Source organism: Rutilus rutilus (genome assembly GCF_951802725.1).
Source record: "Rutilus rutilus genome assembly, chromosome: 9".
Classification (NCBI taxonomy): domain Eukaryota; kingdom Metazoa; phylum Chordata; class Actinopteri; order Cypriniformes; family Leuciscidae; genus Rutilus; species Rutilus rutilus.
In genome coordinates this window covers 40,059,062-40,079,530 of record NC_140223.1, presented here as the reverse complement: position 1 = coordinate 40,079,530, position 20,469 = coordinate 40,059,062, and the positions used below count along the sequence as shown (strand labels likewise).

At 43.6% G+C, this 20,469-nt stretch overlaps 1 protein-coding gene across 1 annotated transcript in view; it reads right to left on the bottom strand.

The window, feature by feature from the left end:
* LOC311296406 (complement C2) overlaps positions 1 to 12,660 on the bottom strand; it is a 50,638-nt gene extending 37,978 nt beyond the window's left edge. Inside the window, exons 1-2 of the mRNA XM_084418129.1 lie at positions 12,540 to 12,660; positions 172 to 396 (exon numbers count right to left, since the gene is read on the bottom strand). Coding sequence (XP_084274255.1) covers positions 172 to 396; positions 12,540 to 12,606 — 292 coding nt within the window. The 5' untranslated portion in view covers positions 12,607 to 12,660. The remainder of the gene's footprint in view (positions 1 to 171; positions 397 to 12,539) is intronic.
* Between the last annotated feature and the right edge of the window lie 7,809 nt (positions 12,661 to 20,469).

The window sequence follows — 20,469 nt, the reverse complement described above, 5'->3', positions numbered from 1 at the left end:
TTCTTTTGCATGTAAAGTCTGATGTGATTTGGCCAAAAGACGGTACTATGAAAGTAACAAGCCTCATGTTTCCAGTCTCCAAGCCCATACATATTTCATTAAGCCTGTGGTGGTATCCACTATTTTTGTATGGGATATAGTAAATAAATATGATCGCTCTTTAAAGTTTACCTTCACATTTGACCCTGGATACTCTTGGCTCCCATTCTCCATCAGAGCTGCAGACTTTTTGGCTGATTGGATAAGGTTCAAATCCATCGCTGCAGTGATAAATTAGCCGACTACCCACAACACCGCCATTTGAATACTCCACCGTGCCTCCAATGATGGATTCAGATGTGGTGCAGTTTTTTTCATTCTCCCCTAAGTCATAATCATAGTCATATCCTGATTGCACTGAAACAGAGAAATATTGAATATTGTTAACCTTTACATTTGATCCTTTTAGATATGAAATTTAGGGCAACTTTTGACTAAAAACATGATTATACTCGTTCAATTTATCAGCAAAATCCATATCTGAGTTAAAACTGTCTAATTTAATCCTCTTGATATCTTTCCTCTCAATACCTGCCAAGGTTTTAATTTCCTGCCATGCTGCTCTTCATTTTTCTTCCATCCAGCTAATCTTCCACCTTATCTTTAAATTTGAACCCATTCTTCTTTATTACTGCTCTCACCATTTTACTGATCTCTCTAACTGTGTGGGATTCTCCGATCTGAAAAGCTTTTTATTTTGTGCAAAATAAATTTTGTTCTCTTTGAGATCCAAGGTTTATTGTTTGGAAATACTCTAAACACCTTATAATCTAATTTCACCATAATGTGCTTTGCAACAAAACTGTGACAAGTTCAGTTATTACACTGCAAAAAATGCTTTTCTTAATTAGTATTTTTGTCTTGTTTCCAGTCCAAATATCAAACATTTCTTAAATAAAGATGCATAACGTTAACAAAGTGGTAAAATGACATAAGATATTAAGTCTTGGTTTCTGGGGAAATAATTTTTTTTTTTTATTGCCCCAGAAAACAAGACTTAATATCTTAAAATTGAGTGAAACACTACACTTAAAATTGAGTTTTTGCTTAAAACAAGCAAAACATGATGATCTGCCAATGGGGTAAGAACCCCCCCCCCCCCCCCCCCCCCAATTAAAATTAAGGGGGGTGGGGGTTGGCGCTCGAAGGGGGTCTCGCCCAGGGTGTAATTCAATGTAGAACCGCCACTGTTTCTACTATCGATATATATCCCCTTTTAAACTTCGCATGAACGTGCAATTATCTCAGATAACTCAATCCAGCGATACTAATCATATCCGGCAGGTGTGATCAAAGAACCTAATTAGCCAGATCATGATTAGCACGATGATATCATCTTGGATGTCTCATTTGATCTCGGATGTTTTAAGCAACGTAAGAAGAACGGGCCCCAGGCCTGTTCCTCTCTCGATCTTCACTATCGTTGCTCCTCCTTTATGCTTCCGCTCCTCCGTGAGAGATATGAGACTGGTGCGTCGCACAGGTGTCGCTCATCATTAATCACGCCACCAACCTTGCGCCGTTCTCCCACGGCCCTCTGCCTCGTCCTGCTCGCCACATCAGGTAAACACAGTTTCTGTCAGGACCACTATCGTCAAATACGATTGACAATTAGCATACAGTTAGGATTGGCGGTATGGTTCTGTTCTGGGCAAGAGCAGCAATAGCCCCCTTGGGGTAAACAGAACAGAACCAAGATGAATGTATTGCAGATATCATTAATTCAAGATTTTAAAGTACAACATAATTCGAGAATTTATTCTGATTCAAGGTAAATCAGAATGCCATAATGACTGGACGAGAGGAGGAGCTGGGGAGGGAGGAGGGTAATTAGCTCCTGAGAAACGCAATAGCTGCTGATAATACTGAAGGAGCTTATATATGTGTACAGTGATAGGCGTCGTATTCCTATAGGTAGACATGTATCAGCTGAGAGTCTGCTGATGCGAGCTTGACTAACGTGACCAGCCAGAACTGATGCTACGCTTAATTTCTCTTACTGTGATGTTGGTTCACCATTGTCGATTTATATACAGTCAAACTCCCCCATCTTGATTTTTTCCCTATTCAAACAAAGTGAAGCACCAAATCCACAGATCTCCAGAGAAGAATCGAGGTCCTGGCAATTAAGCCAAGTTTCCGTCATTGTGATTAAACAAGCATTCATATATTCCCAAAGATAGGGTCACGTTTGCCTGTAATTCATTCACTTTTATTCCTCAACGATTGCACATTTGATAGGATCATTGATGGGAATGGCATGCGGTTTCTACCTGCAACTCTTCAACACGCTCCCGCACACTTCATTTCATTCTATTCTTTCTCTCTCTCTGATCTTTCCCCCAGATCCAACAGGGCTCCATCACAAAACTGCAAGTCGTTTCCTTCCCGAAACAACAGAAAATGCAGTGATTCATCCATTGGCAAAACACAGTCCCGTAAACTCCATCTAAATCCTAATAAAATCTCCAGAGAAAACCGGTATCTATTTGTGTTTGTTCATGGTATGGAGACAAATAATTAATCCTAGAAAAAATACCAAAACTATCACATAAAATAACTATAAGGGGACAAATTATGCCCATTTTCACAAGATTTAATATAAGTCTCGGGTGTCACCAGAATGTGTTTGTGAAGTTTCAGGTCAAAATACCATACGGATTATTTATTACAGAATGTTTTGAAAGCCCCTATTTGGGTGTGAGCAAAAACACGCTGATTTCGTGTGTGTCTCTTTAAATGCAAATTTAGCTGGTGCTCCTCACTCCCTTTTCAGAAGAGGGCGGAGCCTGTACAGCTCATGCTGTTGCCAGTTTGGATCAATACTCCAGCAGCAACAACTGGAGTGTGGAGAACCTCACACAAAGAGAAGAACTCTCAAAAGATCGATCAATACCAGCTTTTTGTCCAACTTCATATTCAGAACATGTAAGTACCGCATGTTATATTTTGTTAATGTACTTGTTAGCATGCTGTATGGATAATGTGGCTAAAATTACCACTGTCTCTGACTGAATTCAAAGAGATCAGGGGTCTCATTTATAAAACTGTGCGTAGGAACCTTACTAAAAGTGTACGTGCGCCCGAAAGCCAAAAATGGCGTACGCAAAGAAATATTCAGATTTATAAAACCGTTCGTACGCCAGAACCTGCGCAGAATTCACTTTATAAATCCCAGTCATCGGAAGATTGTGCGCACATAAGTCTCCTCCCCGAAATAACCATATATGGAGCTTACAACGCCTCTTTTTACTATGCAGATCCTCATCTGCATATCATTTGCATATGATTATTCATCCACGTGATAACGTTTAACAGTACAAGACACATTACATTAATAAAAATCATGTAGTTGCCTATTCTTGCCTTGTTTTTGAATACATAAATCAAATAGTGTAAAATACATTTCAGAGAAAGTTTTTCTCAATCTTTTCCACTGCCGAATTGTATTTTTAATTGATTTATATATTTAATGGAAACAGATAGGCCTTGGGCATTATTTGCACGAAACTATTTTCTCAGACAATCTGGTATTATCATGATAAGCAATTATCTCTGTGGTTAAAACATTAAAACAGCACGCCACAGGAAAAGTGTTCAAAAACATCGCATCCACAACAAATATTTCTATTGACTGAATTTGAATATAAAAATGTTGTAACTTCTCAGTGTTTCATGTTTAAGTGTTTAACTCCATTAATTTGAATGGCATATTTAATCTAAATGTTTATATCAGAAGTAAAACATAGTTTAAATCATTATTTTATTTATTTAAACTGTTATTTGCGTCAGTTTCACTAAACGGCCCAACGCGCTCGCTGGCGCGGACATTTAAGAAGGGATGGATATTTGCTTCAAGTGACAGGCTTGGTGAGTGAAATTATATTTGTATTATCTTTCTGTATATGTTTAATTTTCTTTAGATTTTCTGTCTAAAAGTGACCAAAAAGACACTTAACTCCAGCTCACCATCGGTGTCGCCAATTCCCTTTGTCTCCAGAATGTGCGTACGCACGGCTCAAAGTTTGCTTAAAGGTGCGAACATTCTCCCATCAAGTTTGTTTTTTATAGATCACAACCTTTGCGTGGGAACTGGCGTACGTACGTTTCCAACCCCGTTTTGTGCGTACGCACGCTTTATAAATGAGACCCCAGAGCTGCTATGTCATTAGTTTTATTTTTAAGAAAAGTAATAAAAGTGTGCTTCTGAATTGCACAGGCAGTGAGCATGTTTGGGTTAAAAATAACAAGATCTGGTCTTTGTGAATACAGTATGGTAACTTTAGCCACAATAGCACATTCAAAAAAGCGATTTGCAAACACACACATTATAAAGTGCGGTACTTAAGGATTTGTATGTGAAGGATATGGATAGAAAGTTGAATCACGAGTTGCAATTGATCGATCTGGGAGAAGCAACTTTTGTGCAAATCCTGCATTTTACTGACCCTCGTTTGCAAAGCAGTCCAGTGTACAATAATTCACACAAACATATAAGAATTTAGCTCATTTCTTCGCCATTGTTCCCTAAGTCCAATGTCCCTAGGAAGGCCGAACAAAGAGGACCTGCAATCAGGGTGAAAAAAAACAACGTTTCAACAGCATGGCAACAACACTCTACTACAACAACTCTTCCTCTTCTCTAAAGCAGCCCAACATGGCCTAACCCCCTTTGTTGTGTGTTACCAGAGACAGAGTAAAAAAAAAAAAAAAACTTGTGATGTCTCCAACCCAGGAAGAAGCTTGTTGTAGTCCCTACCAGCCATTTGTTGTAGTCCTTAAAAAGCGATTTCTGTAAAAGAAAATATCTCCCTTTGCATTGACCTTTGAGAATTGTAACTTTGCAGATTTTGTTTATGCTCAAACAGCACCATTACACACTAACACAGTTAAAAAGGTGAAATCATAATCAAGGACCCCTTTAATTTTTGTGCCATCTCATATAGCATTTAAAAACACTTGCTGCAAAACAAGATAAACACGATTTTCATGCAAAAAAAATAAAAAGAGAACGAGGACAACACTTGCTGCTAGCTGCCACAAGAGAAAGGTTTCCACAGGATGAATTTTAAGTGTTTAAGCTTTTGTGGAGAACCAGTCTTTTCAGTCGATTCTGTTCAAAGATTTGAGTCGAAAATCAGTTTGAATTATTTGTTCAGTTTCCTGCATGCACTGAATCGTCTGAAGCGGTTTCTCACTCGAAGTCGTAACAAAAAATCCAAGAGCGTTTGATGAAGTGGCCTTGAACCGGCAGTCATGGGCGTACGGGACATCCCCGCAGCCCCCGCGGTGCGTGATGGGCCCCGTCGCAAATTTGCCTATTTACTACCAGGTTTAATTAGAGCTTCTCCTCATGTTTTGACTGTGTTCTATTTTGTGCACATCATAGATAAAACCACAAACATGTCGATTTTCTGTTTTTGTAATCAATGTGATTCTCAAGATCAATCTTTTAGTGTTGTTTTCTGTTGATGCGTGATAAAAACTTCACTACACATTTGTAGTGCACTCATCCTTAAACTCTGTGCTCTGTCGTTTTTAACATTTTATACAAAAATATAAAAATAAAAGTTTCAAATTCTGTCGAAAACAATTAAAAAGATAATTGCGACTTTAAAGGGTCATGTGTTGGAGGGTTGGAGAAGAATAGAGTAAACGTTGTAGTTATTTACACGTGTATCTGATATGAATAAATGTGGTTGAAAACACTGAATAGTTGTGATGTGTGAAAAGCGTTGAGTGCTTCTGTCTCAGCGCCAGCCAACGCGTGAAAGCACATTTGAATTTAGCAGCTGATCAACTGATGTGCCTCGGATTTGCTCGTCACCCTGGGAAAATTTGCGGGTATTTAGTTTTTTTCCAAAAAACTACTTTTGCGAACTAGTCCTAGGTTTTTGGCCTGACCGGAACCAAACCAGTGCAGCAAGATTCCCTGGAGTCTGATTCTCAATAATTATCAAGAGAATTCGAAATTTCGCTGCACAGTCGCTAGGGGGTGCCAAAATGTTCTATATGTCAGCGGCCATATTTACAAAAATAGCTATAACTCATGAATGGAACTAGATAAACCAAACTCGGGACACATGTGTATGAGCTCAATCTAAGGTTACTTGGAAAAAAATTGCGACTATTGGCCACTTGGTGGTGCCAAAAAATATATATAAATGTCTATAACCACCCAACCATTAGCCCAAATGACTCGAAAAATTGGCATGCGCTGTCTTTGTACGAGGTGCCACGATAGTCTATGAGGACATTGGCGTATCTCAAAAAACATGGCCGCCAATGAAATTTAAGTAGCTATCAGACAAGGTGAAGGTTAAGGTGAAGGTTAAGGTTAAGGCTGATCAGAACGAAACTCAGTGAGCATGTTCAACTCATGGCTCTAGAGTTCTGTTAGAATTTTGAAAGAAATCGGCCCCTAGTTGGCGCTAACTAGTTTTATGCCTCTGTAATCACTTTTTTTTTTTTTTTTCACACATACACAATATTCATGTCATTTGCTCCATAGACAAAGATAACAGCTGAAAAGTAATGTCAAACTAATAGCTTTCTTTTGTGAAGCAGGTGATGTATTATTAGTTTTATTCATTATATTAAAACTGTGATTCTACAACATAAGAGCCAGGGCCCGTATTCATAAAGATTCTAAGAATCCTCTCAGAAAACTCTTAATTTAGCTTAAAAACTTTTATGTAGGAGTCTTAGCTTAAGAGCGATTCGGGACCGATCTGAGAGCAACTCTGAGTAAGGAAAATACAAAAACTTTTATCTTAGTGAGGAGGCGGGGTTGACCCCGTTGCTATGTATGACACAATCTTTTGAAGACTGTGATTGGTTGGTTGTGATTGGTAAAAAAAAAAGTGATTTTAAGTATAGGGTCTATTCTAAGCCTCCACTTTGAACTTACATGCGTAATTTTTTCCTATTTGATCGTTCTCTCACACACACACACACATTATATATGTGTATATAAATCCTTTTTTTATTTACCATGCTGTTGATTTCCTATAAGGTATTATTTGATTGCTTAGAATGATAAAAATTGTTCCACTCTTTCCAGTTACACTGATTGCTGGCATGTCTATTTAAGCGGTGGTTTGAATGTTGGTTTTAATGTATCAAACATGGAATTTTCCCAGTTGCCAAATATCGTAATGTAGTGATTACTTTTTTATTTCAGGCGCTATGGCATTTCTGTGCTGTGTCGGAGATATTAGCGTGTCTCTAAAAAGATCTGTCACAAACATGATCCCTGCACGATCTAATCTATAGCGTCTTATTAACTCACTGTCATCCATTGTCTGCAACACATTTCTTCTCCCTCTTCATCTTTCTGCCATTTTCTCCTCTGCTAAAGAAACTCTTAAGCCTCTTAAAAGTCCTCGTCCGTGCTCCTAACAATTTTGACCTTAAGACCTCTTTTAAGGGTTAAGATGCTTTCTGAATTACTTTTTTCTTTACTAGGAGTTTTTCTTTAATTTTAAGAGTAAACGCCCACATTTCTAAGAATATTCTTAGAATTTTGTCACTAGGAGCTACTCTTTGCATTAAGATTCTTTATGAATACGGGCCCAGCAGTTTTGTGGCAAACAGATAAAGTGAAAGATTTAACAAACAGTTTGTGCACAAAAAGGTATCCTCTATGGCATCACTTAGATTCACACAGACATTAAGAATCAGCATATAAATCTCAGCAATGGTGATAAAAGTATTCGTGCTACAATGCATGATGGGAGTCTGGGTTAGTACCTGTGCTGGTACCTAACATGCACTGCGACATGAAACTTTTTAATGTCACCATCGTATTCATATGCTGATTCTTGATCTCTGTGTGAATCAGCATAATACCACAGAGGTTTTTAAATCTGATTGTCACAACAACGGATCTTACAGTATCACATTTCTACTATAATTAATAATACAAAACTAATAATGGATCACCTGTTTAAACAGAGATTAGGCTCTGGATAAGTTCAGTGAATCAAGTCACTAAATTGTGAGTTCCCTTTCAAGAATGGTCACTTCGTATTGCATAGCTAATACGCAGTGGGGAAACTCCTTTCCTTGAAAAATATTGAAGCCTATATTTAGAACGCAGTGCAGCTGCATAGCGAACACAGCAGAGTGTCTAGCTCACCCATTGGCTGTGCTGCAGCAACTGCACACCCTATGGCAAAGCGCCTCTGATGCACAAACCAATCAGGCGACTCCGCGCCAGAGCACGTCAGAGCCCGCCAGAATGGGCGGGACTTATGGCTATAAAGGCCATTATTTCGCCATAAAATCAGATTTTATCTCCTTCAGCGACCTTACAAGTCTCTGCCTCCTCTGAAGCCTTCACCGTGGAAACAAACCATTCTCAGCTAGAATGGGCCTTGCATACAGCGGACAGCGCCTTCTTCACTCACCTAAGAAGCCGCTTCTCTTCTGTCACCGTACTCCTGTGGCCATCCGGCGAACACGCTATATCCTTTCTTTGCTAAATGTGTGCTCGCCGCTGCTCTCTAAAAGAGCAAATTCGCGAGCGTTGTTTCAAATGCCTCGCTCTTTCTGCACCTTGTGCGGATCCCTTCTGCACAAGGCGGACGGGCATACGGAGTGCCCCACGGGCCTGGGAGCCGCACACGCTGAAGCTCCACTCTCTGCCGGGAGTTGCTCTCAGTGCGAGAGTTTGCCAATCTCTGTGCTGCGGACGCGGTTAGCTCTCTTTAAACAAGACGGCAACACTGCTTCTCCTGTTCTTCCTTTTCCCGCACTAGAAGGAAGCGCCGCAGCCAACGGCAGCCCGAACAGATGGAAATAAGCGAGACTACGCCGGCCACGTCCCTGCATGCCTTGCTTTCCCCATCACAGTCTCCTTCGCCAGTCCTGTTCACTCAGGCAGACCAGCTCCCCTCCCTTCGAGCGGCGAGTCTCGTCTCCTTCGGCAGATCAGACAAAGAACGCGACGACAGCCTCTCCATTGCTCAGCTGACCCCGCCCTCCTCTTACAGTCAGGTGCTAGTGCTACTGCTACTAGGACGAACTCAGACACTGAGATGCTGCACATCCTCACCATGGCCATTTCGGAGCCGTGCCCATGTGCCCATAACAGTAGCTGCTTGGCCATGGTGTACAGGTTGCTTGACCTGAGACCACCCTGGCGATTTATATATGACACCACTGCCATGTTGTCAGTCCGGACCAGGACAAGGTGTCCCGCCAGGCTCGGGAGGAAGATTTTTAGGGCTAGAAAGACTGCTCTCATTTCGAGGCAGTTGATGTGTAGGCGTTTCTCTGAGCTCGACCAGAGGTTGGCCTGCCCTCGCACAGAGCCCCCCAACCTAGGTTGGAGGCATTCGTCATGACCACCTTCCTCCTCGAGACTAGACCCATGCTTACACCTGACTGGTACCAGTTGGTGTCTTTCCAAGGGGCCAGGGCTTTGGTACAGCCTTGGTTCACCCTGATACACAGGTGGCCAAACTGCCAGGTGGGGCTTCAGCCAGCGCTGGAGGGGATGCATACGCAGTAGGCCTAACTGGAGTACTGACGATGCGGAGGCCATAAGGCCCAGTGCCCTTTGAAATGTTCTGAGTGGCAGGTAAGAGCCCACTTTGAACGAAGCCACTAGCTGTTGAATGGAGAGAGTGCGGGTTGGCGTGAGCCAAGCTCTCATCTGAACAGAGTTGATAACTGTTCCCAGAAAGGTAATGCTTTGGCTGGGGGACAGTACACTCTTGGAGAAGTTTATCCTAAGCCCAAGGCATTCTAGATGGCTGAGGAGCCAGGACTTGTGAGTCTGTAACTCAGCCTCTGACTGGGCCAAAATGATCCAGTCGTCGAGGTAGTTCAGAATGCGCATTCCCCGCTGTTTCAGGGGGGAGAGAGCTGCATCCATGCATTTCATAAACGTGCGAGGTGCCAGTGACAGACCGAATGGCAGGACTATGTACTGATAAGCCTGCCCCTCGAAGGCGAATCTCAAGAATGGCCTGTGATGCAGGGCTATTTGGATGTGAAAGTAAGCATCTTTCAGATCTGCTGACAAAAACCAATCCCCTGGGCGAATCTGCGAGAGGATTTGTTTGGTAGTTAACATCCTGAATGGCCGTCTCATGAGGGCCTTGTTCAGGTGTCCGAGATCTAGAATAGGCCTGAGGCCGCCATCCTTTTTCGGCACGAGGAAGTAACGGCTGTAAAAGCCTGACTTGCTCTGTGAAGGGGGAACGGTCTCGACAGCCCCCTTTGCTAGCAGGTTTAACACTTCGGTGCGGAGGACGTGAGCCACGTTGCTCCTTACCGATGTGTTGACCACGGCATGAAAGCGCAGAGGTCTGCGAGCGAATTGGAGCAAGTAGCCTCATTTTATTGTGTTCAGTACCCATTTTGACACATCGAGGGGTGGCTTCCCAGGCCTTGGCCTGAGTTACTAGGGGCTGAATAAAGTCTTGGGGGCGGGCCGCCATGTGTCGGGGGCCAGGCCGCCCAGGTGTTTTGAAGAGTAATAGTGCTCTATTTCTGAGAATTTTTGTGCTTTATTTTTGTCGCTGTTGAAACAGCATTTGTTTGCAAGGGTGCGTGAACGGGTCCTTTGGTTGCAATTAGAACATTTCCAGCCGCCTGAACTGAAAAGGGGGCTGGAAGAAGCACGCAAGCTCTTTTTAGGGGTGGTCTGGCCGCAGTGAGACTTAGCCCCCTCCTCTTCCTTTCTATCCTTGGACAAGGAAGGCTTCTGGGGCTCAGAGTCCAGTGTAATTTTAGGCCGGGGGCCCTGGCGTTTCGGGAATGGGAAGTGCTTAGCTGGCGCCAGGTGCTGTTTAGCTTCAGCCGCTGGGCAGGGCTGAGAGACCGCCGGCGCTGGTTTGGCTGGGTGATGGGTCGACGCGTTCCTGGGGTGACCTGAAGCAGAACTGGAGCGTTTGAGCAGAAAGTGTTGCATGGCTTGCGAAGACTTCTGTGCTTCCGTGAAACGCTCTGCGAAGCCCTTCACCACGGGACCGCATTCTTGTCTGCGTCCTTTATCTTTGTGAGATTAAGCCACAGGTGGAGCTCGAGCACTACCAGACTGGCCATGCTTCTTCCAATGGCCTGGGCAATGGTCTTTGTGGCACGCTGGGCCAGGTCAGTGGCGCTGTGCAGATCGCGGAAGGCCACAGGGTCCGGTCCAGACGTGTCAATGGAGCGGAGGAGTTTCGCCTGGAACACTTGGAGGACCACCATAGTTTCCAGGGCTGAAGCAGCTTGACCAGCGGACGCATAGGCTCGGCCAGCAAGAGCTGAAGTGGTTCTGCACGGCTTGGATGGTTGACTCACTTTAGATCTCCATCCAACGGCTGTGGGTGGGCAGAGATGCACGGCCACCGCTTCCTCTGGGGGGGTAGCTTCTTATACCCCTTTTCCTCTGCCCCATGTTGTATAAAACATGGACCTTTATTTTTATTAAAATGGCTGATGTCTGCTAAAGGCTCATTTTGTAAATGTAAGCAACTAATTTAAAACGCACAAACTGGGTGCCGGTACGGTGAGATGTACATGCTCGGCCAGATTCGGCTCAATCTTCGGATGCAGCGCCGTGTGCGCTGTTACAAAAAAAGCTGTGCACACCGCCAAGCGAAATGGTGACTTCCGCACCCAACGCAATGACGTCATTTTTGCCACACGCACCTTCGCACATGTGTGGACGCCGCGAGTATAAACCTAGCTTAAAACTTCCCACACAGCGTTGCGTGAGTAACAAATTCCCTTTCTCATGTTCCATTGCTTGAATATTTACATGGGAAAGGCTGAAACTTTCGTGATGATACACAACTGACCCGTCAACTGAACACAGTGTGGTTCACGTTCGTTCACTTTTATGTCGTCACAACAATGCATTTTGTCTCACTCACCAACGCAGATTTTTACTCACATTTGGCACTTGGCGTGTGTTAATTTTAGGCCCTGTATATATATATATATATATATATATATATATATATATATATATATATATATATATAGTAAACTAGCTACTTGAGTAGTTTTTTCATTGGATACTTTTTTTTACACTTTTTTACACTAACTATTAATAATTACAGTTTTTGGATACTCTACCCACCTCTGTATATGGTTCCCTGTTGAATTGTCTTAAACCTCAAAACATCTAGGAATTAGTTCCTTGCATAAGTCATTAAATGCAAAATGGTTTAACTAGTTCTCTAAAATATCTTAGAGTGCTTCTCATGAAGCTTAACTTGGCAAGCATATATAGACAGAGCGCAACACAGGGTTACAAATTCTGACCGTGAAAGAACAAGGAAACAAACAGGGTCAATTGTTTTGAGAAATGCACTTACTGGTTTGCAAATCTTAAGGGTGATTCAAAAAATTTACCAAAGCGACTGAGAAAAACTGTAATGCATAATAACAGCCACATAATGATAAAAAAACATTAGTTTCAGCTACAAACCCTCTTCATATTTCTAACATGGATGAACACATTATCATTCTCAAACTTTGTCTTTTTGGGGACTTACCTTCAGATACAGAGATGTACAAGAAAAAAGTAATGATACATGTAGTAGTGTAGTGCATAGCTGACATGATCAGTGCTGGCTTCTTTTAACTCTCCGCTTTGGGTGAAATACCAATATGAACCTTTGTAACGTGTATTTGAGGAGTGATTAAACATTAACATTTTTATGCAATTCTGGTAAATTCTATAAAGTAATCAATTTTGGTGAGTCAGATCTGGATTAAAGGCCAGCGTTCAATGACTGTACAAGTCTACACAAGTAGCCCAAACCTTCATTAATCAGGCTCGTTGGTCTAGGGGTATGATTCTCGCTTCGGGTGCGAGAGGTCCCGGGTTCAAATCCCGGACGAGTCCAGCAGTTTCAGACCAAGCAGCCAGTTGGCTCATTCCTTTGCAGCACTGAGCTGAACTCAAAACTGTTGTGCTCTTGAAATCCTTGCTGCTGCTTGTGTTCATCTGTACTATAACTTAGCCAAGATTTTATTTATTTAGAAAAGGGACAGTGTATATCAATCAACATTCATGAATGTAAATGTACCCAAATTAGCCCGAAGGCTAGTTTTCATCGGTAGTGCCTTTGCCAGATGTTATTAGGCCTAAAACTAGAGTAAAGGGTAAAACATTGCAACAATAATAGAACTAGAACTTGTAAACAACTCTGTAAAATACAATGAAACATATGCAAACAGATGATATATATATATATATATATATATATGTACACAATAAAAAAAGTAAGATATCTAAAATATGCCAGGGAGTATGGCTCCCTAACGACAAACGCTCATTCTGTTCGAAGCCAGGGTTTGGTGACTGTACAAGTGTACGCACATAGTCCCAAGCTTCATCAGTCAGGCTCGATGGTCCAGGGGTATGATTCTCGCTTAGGGGGCGAGAGGTCCCGGGTTCAAATCCTGGACGAGCCCTCTCAGCTTTAGTATGAGTTCAAGGGTTCTCTGACTCTGCTGCTTTTCTTTATCAACCACTTCATATCTGGCCCCACATTTACTGCAACCCACATAGTACTTGACGTCACGTTCTGCAGCATCAGAGGCTGACGCTTCGGCCAAATTGAACTTTATGCAGGCCTGTAGATGCCGTAGTGGGATTCAAACCATTTTATATCGCTCTTAATTGAATCACCGTGGCTCTTTTGCAGAAACGCTAAGCACAGGTATACTTGTTGTTCTGTGGAGTTTCTTTGAACAAATTATCATTGACTTTTTGCAGCATCGGCTTAGAGCTAGCTCAACAAGCACGCCCTAGGTGGGGGGCTGATGTCCTATGGTTCAAAGTCAAGCCTACGACGTGGCCTCTATGAGGCTGTTTACATTTAGAGCCCGCCATTTTGGTTCTATGGTCAAAACAAATGTATCAATGATGTTTTTGTATGTCTAGATTAATTTATAGTTCATGACTCCTTCCCACTTGTTTTGTGTGTAATCTGCCTCTCTGCTTTCGTACGCAAAGACTCCGTCGTAGGTCCGGTGCAAAAGCAAAAAGTGGCCTTTTCCCCTTAAGCCACTGGGCCTCTTGCGCAGGGTGCTTTGTGTAATTTCAGCCTGATAGGGCGCATGCACGGGCAGGGCAGGACAGAATGATGCACACAAAAACCCACCACAGATATCAGAAGTTTGTCGGTTCTATGCTAATTCAGATCTTGCGCTCATCATGGCTACAGCGTTGCTTTGAACAAACCATCCTTGAATTGGTCGAACGGCCAACTTAAACAAAGCCCATCAAAGACGACCCAGGTGGGACTTGAACCCACAATCTCCAGCTCCGGAGGCTGACGCCTTATCCATTAGGCCACTAGGCCTTGTCTGGCAAGCTCTGCCTTTGATCTGTAATATGACTTCAAGTGGTTTCTGACGCTCAAACAACTACACTCTAGTATCTCGACGCCAGGTCGGGTTCCGTCTTTGAGGTGAACTTCACTGAATTTGTGGCGCCCTCCCGAAAGACTTCCTTCTGACGAGGCTCGTTGGTCTAGGGGTATGATTCTCGCTTTGGGTGTGAGAGGTCCCGGGTTCAAATCCCGGACGAGCCCAGCAGTTTCAGAACAAGCAGCCAGTTGGCTCCATCCTTTTGCAGCACTGAGCCAAACTCAAAACTGTCGTGGTTTTGAAATCCTTACTGCTGCTTGAGTTCATCTGTACTACAACAGAGCCAAGATTCAGCCAGACGACAAGCGTTTATTTCCTTGCACAGAACGTACTCAGAATCGCTGTCTGCCAGGGAGTGCGGCTCCCTAACGACAGACGCTTTCTATTAAAACTAGTGCCCGCCCATTCTGTTAGAGGCCAGCGTTCGGTGACTGTACAAGTGTACGCAAGTAGCCCGATCCTTCATCAGCCAGGCTCGTTGGTCTAGGGGTATGATTCTCGCTTTGAGTGCGAGAGGTCCCGGGTTCAAATCCTGGACGAGCCCAGCAGTTTCAGAACAAGCAGCCAGTTGGCTCCCTCCTTCGGAGCACTGAGCCAAACTCAAAACTGCTGTGAAATCCTTAAGGCTGTTTGTCTTCATCTCTACTAAAATTCAGCCAGATGACAAGTGTTTATTTCCTTCACAGAACATACTCAAAATCGATGCCTGCCAGGGAGTACGGCTCCCTAACGACAGACGTGTTGTATTAAAACTAGTGCCTGCCCATTCTGTTAAAGGCCAGCGTTCAGTGACTGTACAAGTGTACGCAAGTAGCCCAAACCTTCATTAATCAGGCTCGTTGGTCTAGGGGTATGATTCTCGCTTCGGGTGCGAGAGGTCCCGGGTTCAAATCCCGGACGAGCCCAGCAGTTTCAGAACAAGCAGCCAGTTGGCTCATTCCTTTGCAGCACTGAGCCAAACTCAAAACTGTTGTGCTCTTGAAATCCTTGCTGCTGCTTGTGTTCATCTGTACTATAACTTAGCCAAGATTTTATTTATTTAGAAAAGGGACAGTGTATATCAATCAACATTCATGAATGTAAATGTACCCAAATTAGCCCGAAGGCTAGTTTTCATCGGTAGTGCCTTTGCCAGATGTTATTAGGCCTAAAACTAGAGTAAAGGGTAAAACATTGCAACAATAATAGAACTAGAACTTGTAAACAACTCTGTAAAATACAATGAAACGTATGCAAACAGACGATATATATATATATATATATATATATATATATATATATGTACACAATAAAAAAAGTAAGATATCTAAAAAATAATAAAAAAAGATATTGTTATGAGTTAAATGATACTAATTATAATTTATATTACTATACTAATTACTAATTCTAATTCAGCCAGATGGCAAGTGTTTATTTCCTTCACAGAACGTACTCAGAATCGCTGCATGCCAGGGAGTATGGCTCCCTAACGACACGCTCATTCTGTTCGAAGCCAGGGTTTGGTGACTATTCGATAGAAGGATTGGACTGTAATAGGTGATGATTTATTATTTCTAGCTTTCCTCAATGGGGTGTCGATCAGAACACAATGGATTGAATCAATTCCATGCAAAGGTGGTTTATTGTTGACAGTTTCGGCTATGCACAACACAGCAGTACACAGGTTGCTTAAAGTATTTAGATGTGTGTGTTTGTGGTCTACAAAGGGAAAGAAATAAAGATATATATTAACAAATGTCTCTAGTATTATTATACAAACATTACTTCCAAATCTACATTTTTCAAATAAAGAATTATCAAGTTCGATTCTATATTAAATAAAGAAATCAATATACAAGCAACGAAAATATGTAACACCGCCACCCGGTGGTCAGAAATGGCATAACATACAAAACCGAAACTAAATCTGAGGTAATTTAAATGAACGGCACATAATCATACAGATCGCGTCCTTAAACTCGAAATAACAAGAGTTTCAAATACTTATGTAACGATCACACATACATATGTACAAATCAAACACTGGGTGCAATATAAATATTATAAATTGCAAGTAATATCGAACATAAACGGCACATTCACGAGCCCTCAACCTCACGCGATTAACGGATTCATCTCTCTTAAACATGCATCACTTTATGAAAGTATGACATCAAGGCTTTACAGCTCCTTAACAAGTATTGATCACCAAACTAGGTAAACAGTCAACTTACATATATTTATTGACGCATTTTGCACACACTGTCTTGCTTGTACAGTCCCGCTCGTACAGTCCCGCTCTCTGCTGATGATGACTGACAGTAAGTAGCGCATGCGCACATGACTCAGCCTTTCCAACACAGCCGCCCCCAAATTTGGTTACAAATTTGCTCCATTAAAAGGCCGACACTATATGGACTACCGTTAGTCACTAGTGTGGCTTTCATCCCCTTCATCTCGGATCTCTGGAAGAACAATCAGTCGAGCGATGGGTCTTGTGTAGACTTTGTCCTTAATCTGCACCTCGACCGTTCGAACTCGATTATCAGCCCCAGGAAAGACATTAAGTACTCTCCCGATCTGCCAGAATGAACGGGGTAATTGAGGGTCAACAAGCATGACAACTGTCCCGGGTTTGATGTCTACTGATGGATTCTGCCACTTTCCCCTGGCCTGCATGTTAGGTAAGTAATACTTTATGAAGGCCGTCCAGAATCTGTCAGACAATACTTGTGAATGCCTCCATCTCCGTTTTCCTAGGAGCTCAGACACTGGATATATGACTTGGGGTAGGGACCCATCCGGCCGCCCCATTAGAAGGCAGTTTGGGGTGATCGGATCTGTATCAGCAATGTCTGCTGAAACGTAACCAAGAGGTTTGGAGTTGAGGATGGCCTCAATCTCTATGAGGACAGTTCGAAGCACTTCTTCAGTTACTGATTCTGAGCCCAGGGTTGTATAAAGTGCGGCCTTTACCGATCGAATCTCGCGTTCCCACACCCCTCCAAAGTGTGGAGCAGCTGGAGGATTGAAATGAAAGCTAATTTGTTGCTTCGCTAGCTGCTGTTGCAGATCACCACTGAGCTGACTGAAGGCTTCTTTAAGCTCTCTCTCACCACCTCGAAAGTTGGTGCCTTGGTCCGAATATAACTCTGCAGGTTTCCCACGGCGACCTATAAACCGACGTAGTGCCATGAGAAAGGCATCACTATCTATAGATGTCAGCACCTCAAGGTGCACTGCCCGGATGGTCAAGCACTTAAATAAAAGTCCCCACCGCTTCTCCGTCCGACGACCTATTTTGACCAGAAGAGGCCCAAAGCAGTCCATTCTGGTTGAATGAAAAGCAGGCTTGAACAACCGAAGTCGTGGTGGAGGGAGATCAACCATCTTCTGGGAGGCTGGCTTCGACCTCCATTTACAGCATTCAAGACATGTTCGCTGGTGCTTTCTCACTGCCTCTCTCCCTTTCAGTATCCACACATTTCGACGGAGCTCCGCAAACACTCGCTCTGGCCCTGGATGGCAAAGGCGAGCATCATATTCCTTTATGAGTAGCTGAGTGTTAGGGTGACTGGAATCCAACACGATAGGGTGTACTGTGCTTGGGTCTAATCCTTCCACCCGCCTTAATCGTCCTCCAGCCCGTAATACCTCACTGGTTCTGTCGAACTCTGGGGAGAGACAAAGTAAGCGGCTGCTAGAACGAACAGGCTTACCACTCTTCAACAGATGGTAGTCTTCATGAAAACTATCCATCTGGACCTGTCTCAGCGCGGTCAGTTCTGCCTTCTGGTAAGCACTGGCTGGAGGGGAGCCACTTTGTTCTGCCGCCCCGTGCAACTCCTGTGCTACTGCTTCGACCAAGTCTTTCCAGCTACTAAACTTACTACCATCTGCTGTCACTGGTGCTGAGTTAATCACGCCACAGAAGGCACTTCGCTTTAATTCCGTAGCGTCATCAGGCACTAAGCTGTGCATAACTGGTGGTGCTGGCCAAGTACTCTGAGGTTGGAGGAGGAATTTTGGCCCTTGGCTCCACCGATTGGGTTCAATAAGTTCCTTCAGGCTCTTACCACGGGTAAGATCATCCGCAGGGTTCCTGACAGAGTCAATGTAATTCCATCCTTTAAGGTCAGTCAATTCTTGAATCTCTGCCACCCTAGTGCCCACAAACACCTTGAAGCGGCAGGATTCGGAATGTAACCAGTGGAGGACAGTTGTTGAATCTGTCCAAAAAGTGACCTTCTGGATCTTCAAGGTGAGCTCATTTTCAGCCAGCTTGGCCAATTGCGCTCCTATTAGAGCAGCACACAGCTCCAGTCTAGGAATTGAGCACTGCTTACGTGGGGCAACACGTGATCGGGCTATGAGGAATGAAAGGTGTACCTTCCCGCATTGATCTTCTGAGCGAAGGTAAGCGACTGCCCCATAAGCCTTCTCAGAAGCATCGGTGAAGATATGGATTTCCCGAGTGACCTCTGAGTTGTCCATGCTGGATGGAATGTAGCACCTAGGGAGTACTACAAGAGGTAAATACTGAAGCTCAGCTTCCCACACCTTCCATGCTTGCTGGAGATCATCGGGAAGTTGTGGATCATCCCAGTTCCTGTTCTTAATCCAGAGCTGTTGAACAATCACCTTGGCTCGTGTGGTGAAAGGAAGAATGACACCAAGGGGGTCATACTGACTTGCTAACACACGATATATGTTCCGCATCGTCAGAGCACTGTAAGTAACAGGTCTATGCTTAAATCCTAGGTGGTCCGACTCACAGTGCCAATTCAGTCCCAAGGTGGATTCACGTGGGTCTTCTTTATTATGTGAAAGCCACAGCTCTAGCTTGGGAGATCTGGCTTCTGGTGGCAAGTGACTGACGACTTCTTGCGCGTTGCTGGCCAACGCGTTCAAGTACCACATAGTACTTGACGTCACGTTCTGCAGCATCAGAGGCTGACGCTTCGGCCAAATTGAACTTTTTGCAGGCCTGTAGATGCCGTAGTGGGATTCAAACCATTTTATATCGCTCTTAATTGAATCACCGTGGCTCTTTTGCAGAAACGCTAAGCACAGGTATACTTGTTGTTCTGTGGAGTTTCTTTGAACAAATTATCATTGACTTTTTGCAGCATCGGCTTAGAGCTAGCTCAACAAGCACGCCCTAGGTGGGGGGCTGATGTCCTATGGTTCAAAGTCAAGCCTACGACGTAGCCTCTATGAGGCTGTTTACATTTAGAGCCCGCCATTTTGGTTCTATGGTCAAAACAAACGTATCAATGATGTTTTTGTATGTCTAGATTCATTTATAGTTCATGACTCTTTCCCACTTGTTTTGTGTGTAATCTGCCTCTCTGCTTTCGTACGCAAAGACACCGTCGTAGGTCCGGTGCAAAAGCAAAAAGTGGCCTTTTCCCCTTAAGCCACTGGGCCTCTTGCGCAGGGTGCTTTGTGTAATTTCAGCCTGATAGGGCGCATGCACGGGCAGGGAAGGACAGAATGATGCACACAAAAACCCACCACAGATATCAGAAGTTTGTCGGTTCTATGCTAATTCAGATCTTGCGCTCATCATGGCTACAGCGTTGCTTTGAACAAACCATCCTTGAATTGGTCGAACGGCCAACTTAAACAAAGCCCATCAAAGACGACCCAGGTGGGACTTGAACCCACAATCTCCAGCTCTGGAACGAGCCCAGCAGTTTCAGAACAAGCAGCCAGTTGGCTCCATCCTTTTGCAGCACTGAGCCAAACTCAAAACTGTCGTGGTTTTGAAATCCTTACTGCTGCTTGAGTTCATCTGTACTACAACAGAGCCAAGATTCAGCCAGACGACAAGCGTTTATTTCCTTGCACAGAACGTACTCAGAATCGCTGTCTGCCAGGGAGTGCGGCTCCCTAACGACAGACGCTTTCTATTAAAACTAGTGCCCGCCCATTCTGTTAGAGGCCAGCGTTCGGTGACTGTACAAGTGTACGCAAGTAGCCCGATCCTTCATCAGCCAGGCTCGTTGGTCTAGGGGTATGATTCTCGCTTTGGGTGCGAGAGGTCCCGGGTTCAAATCCCGG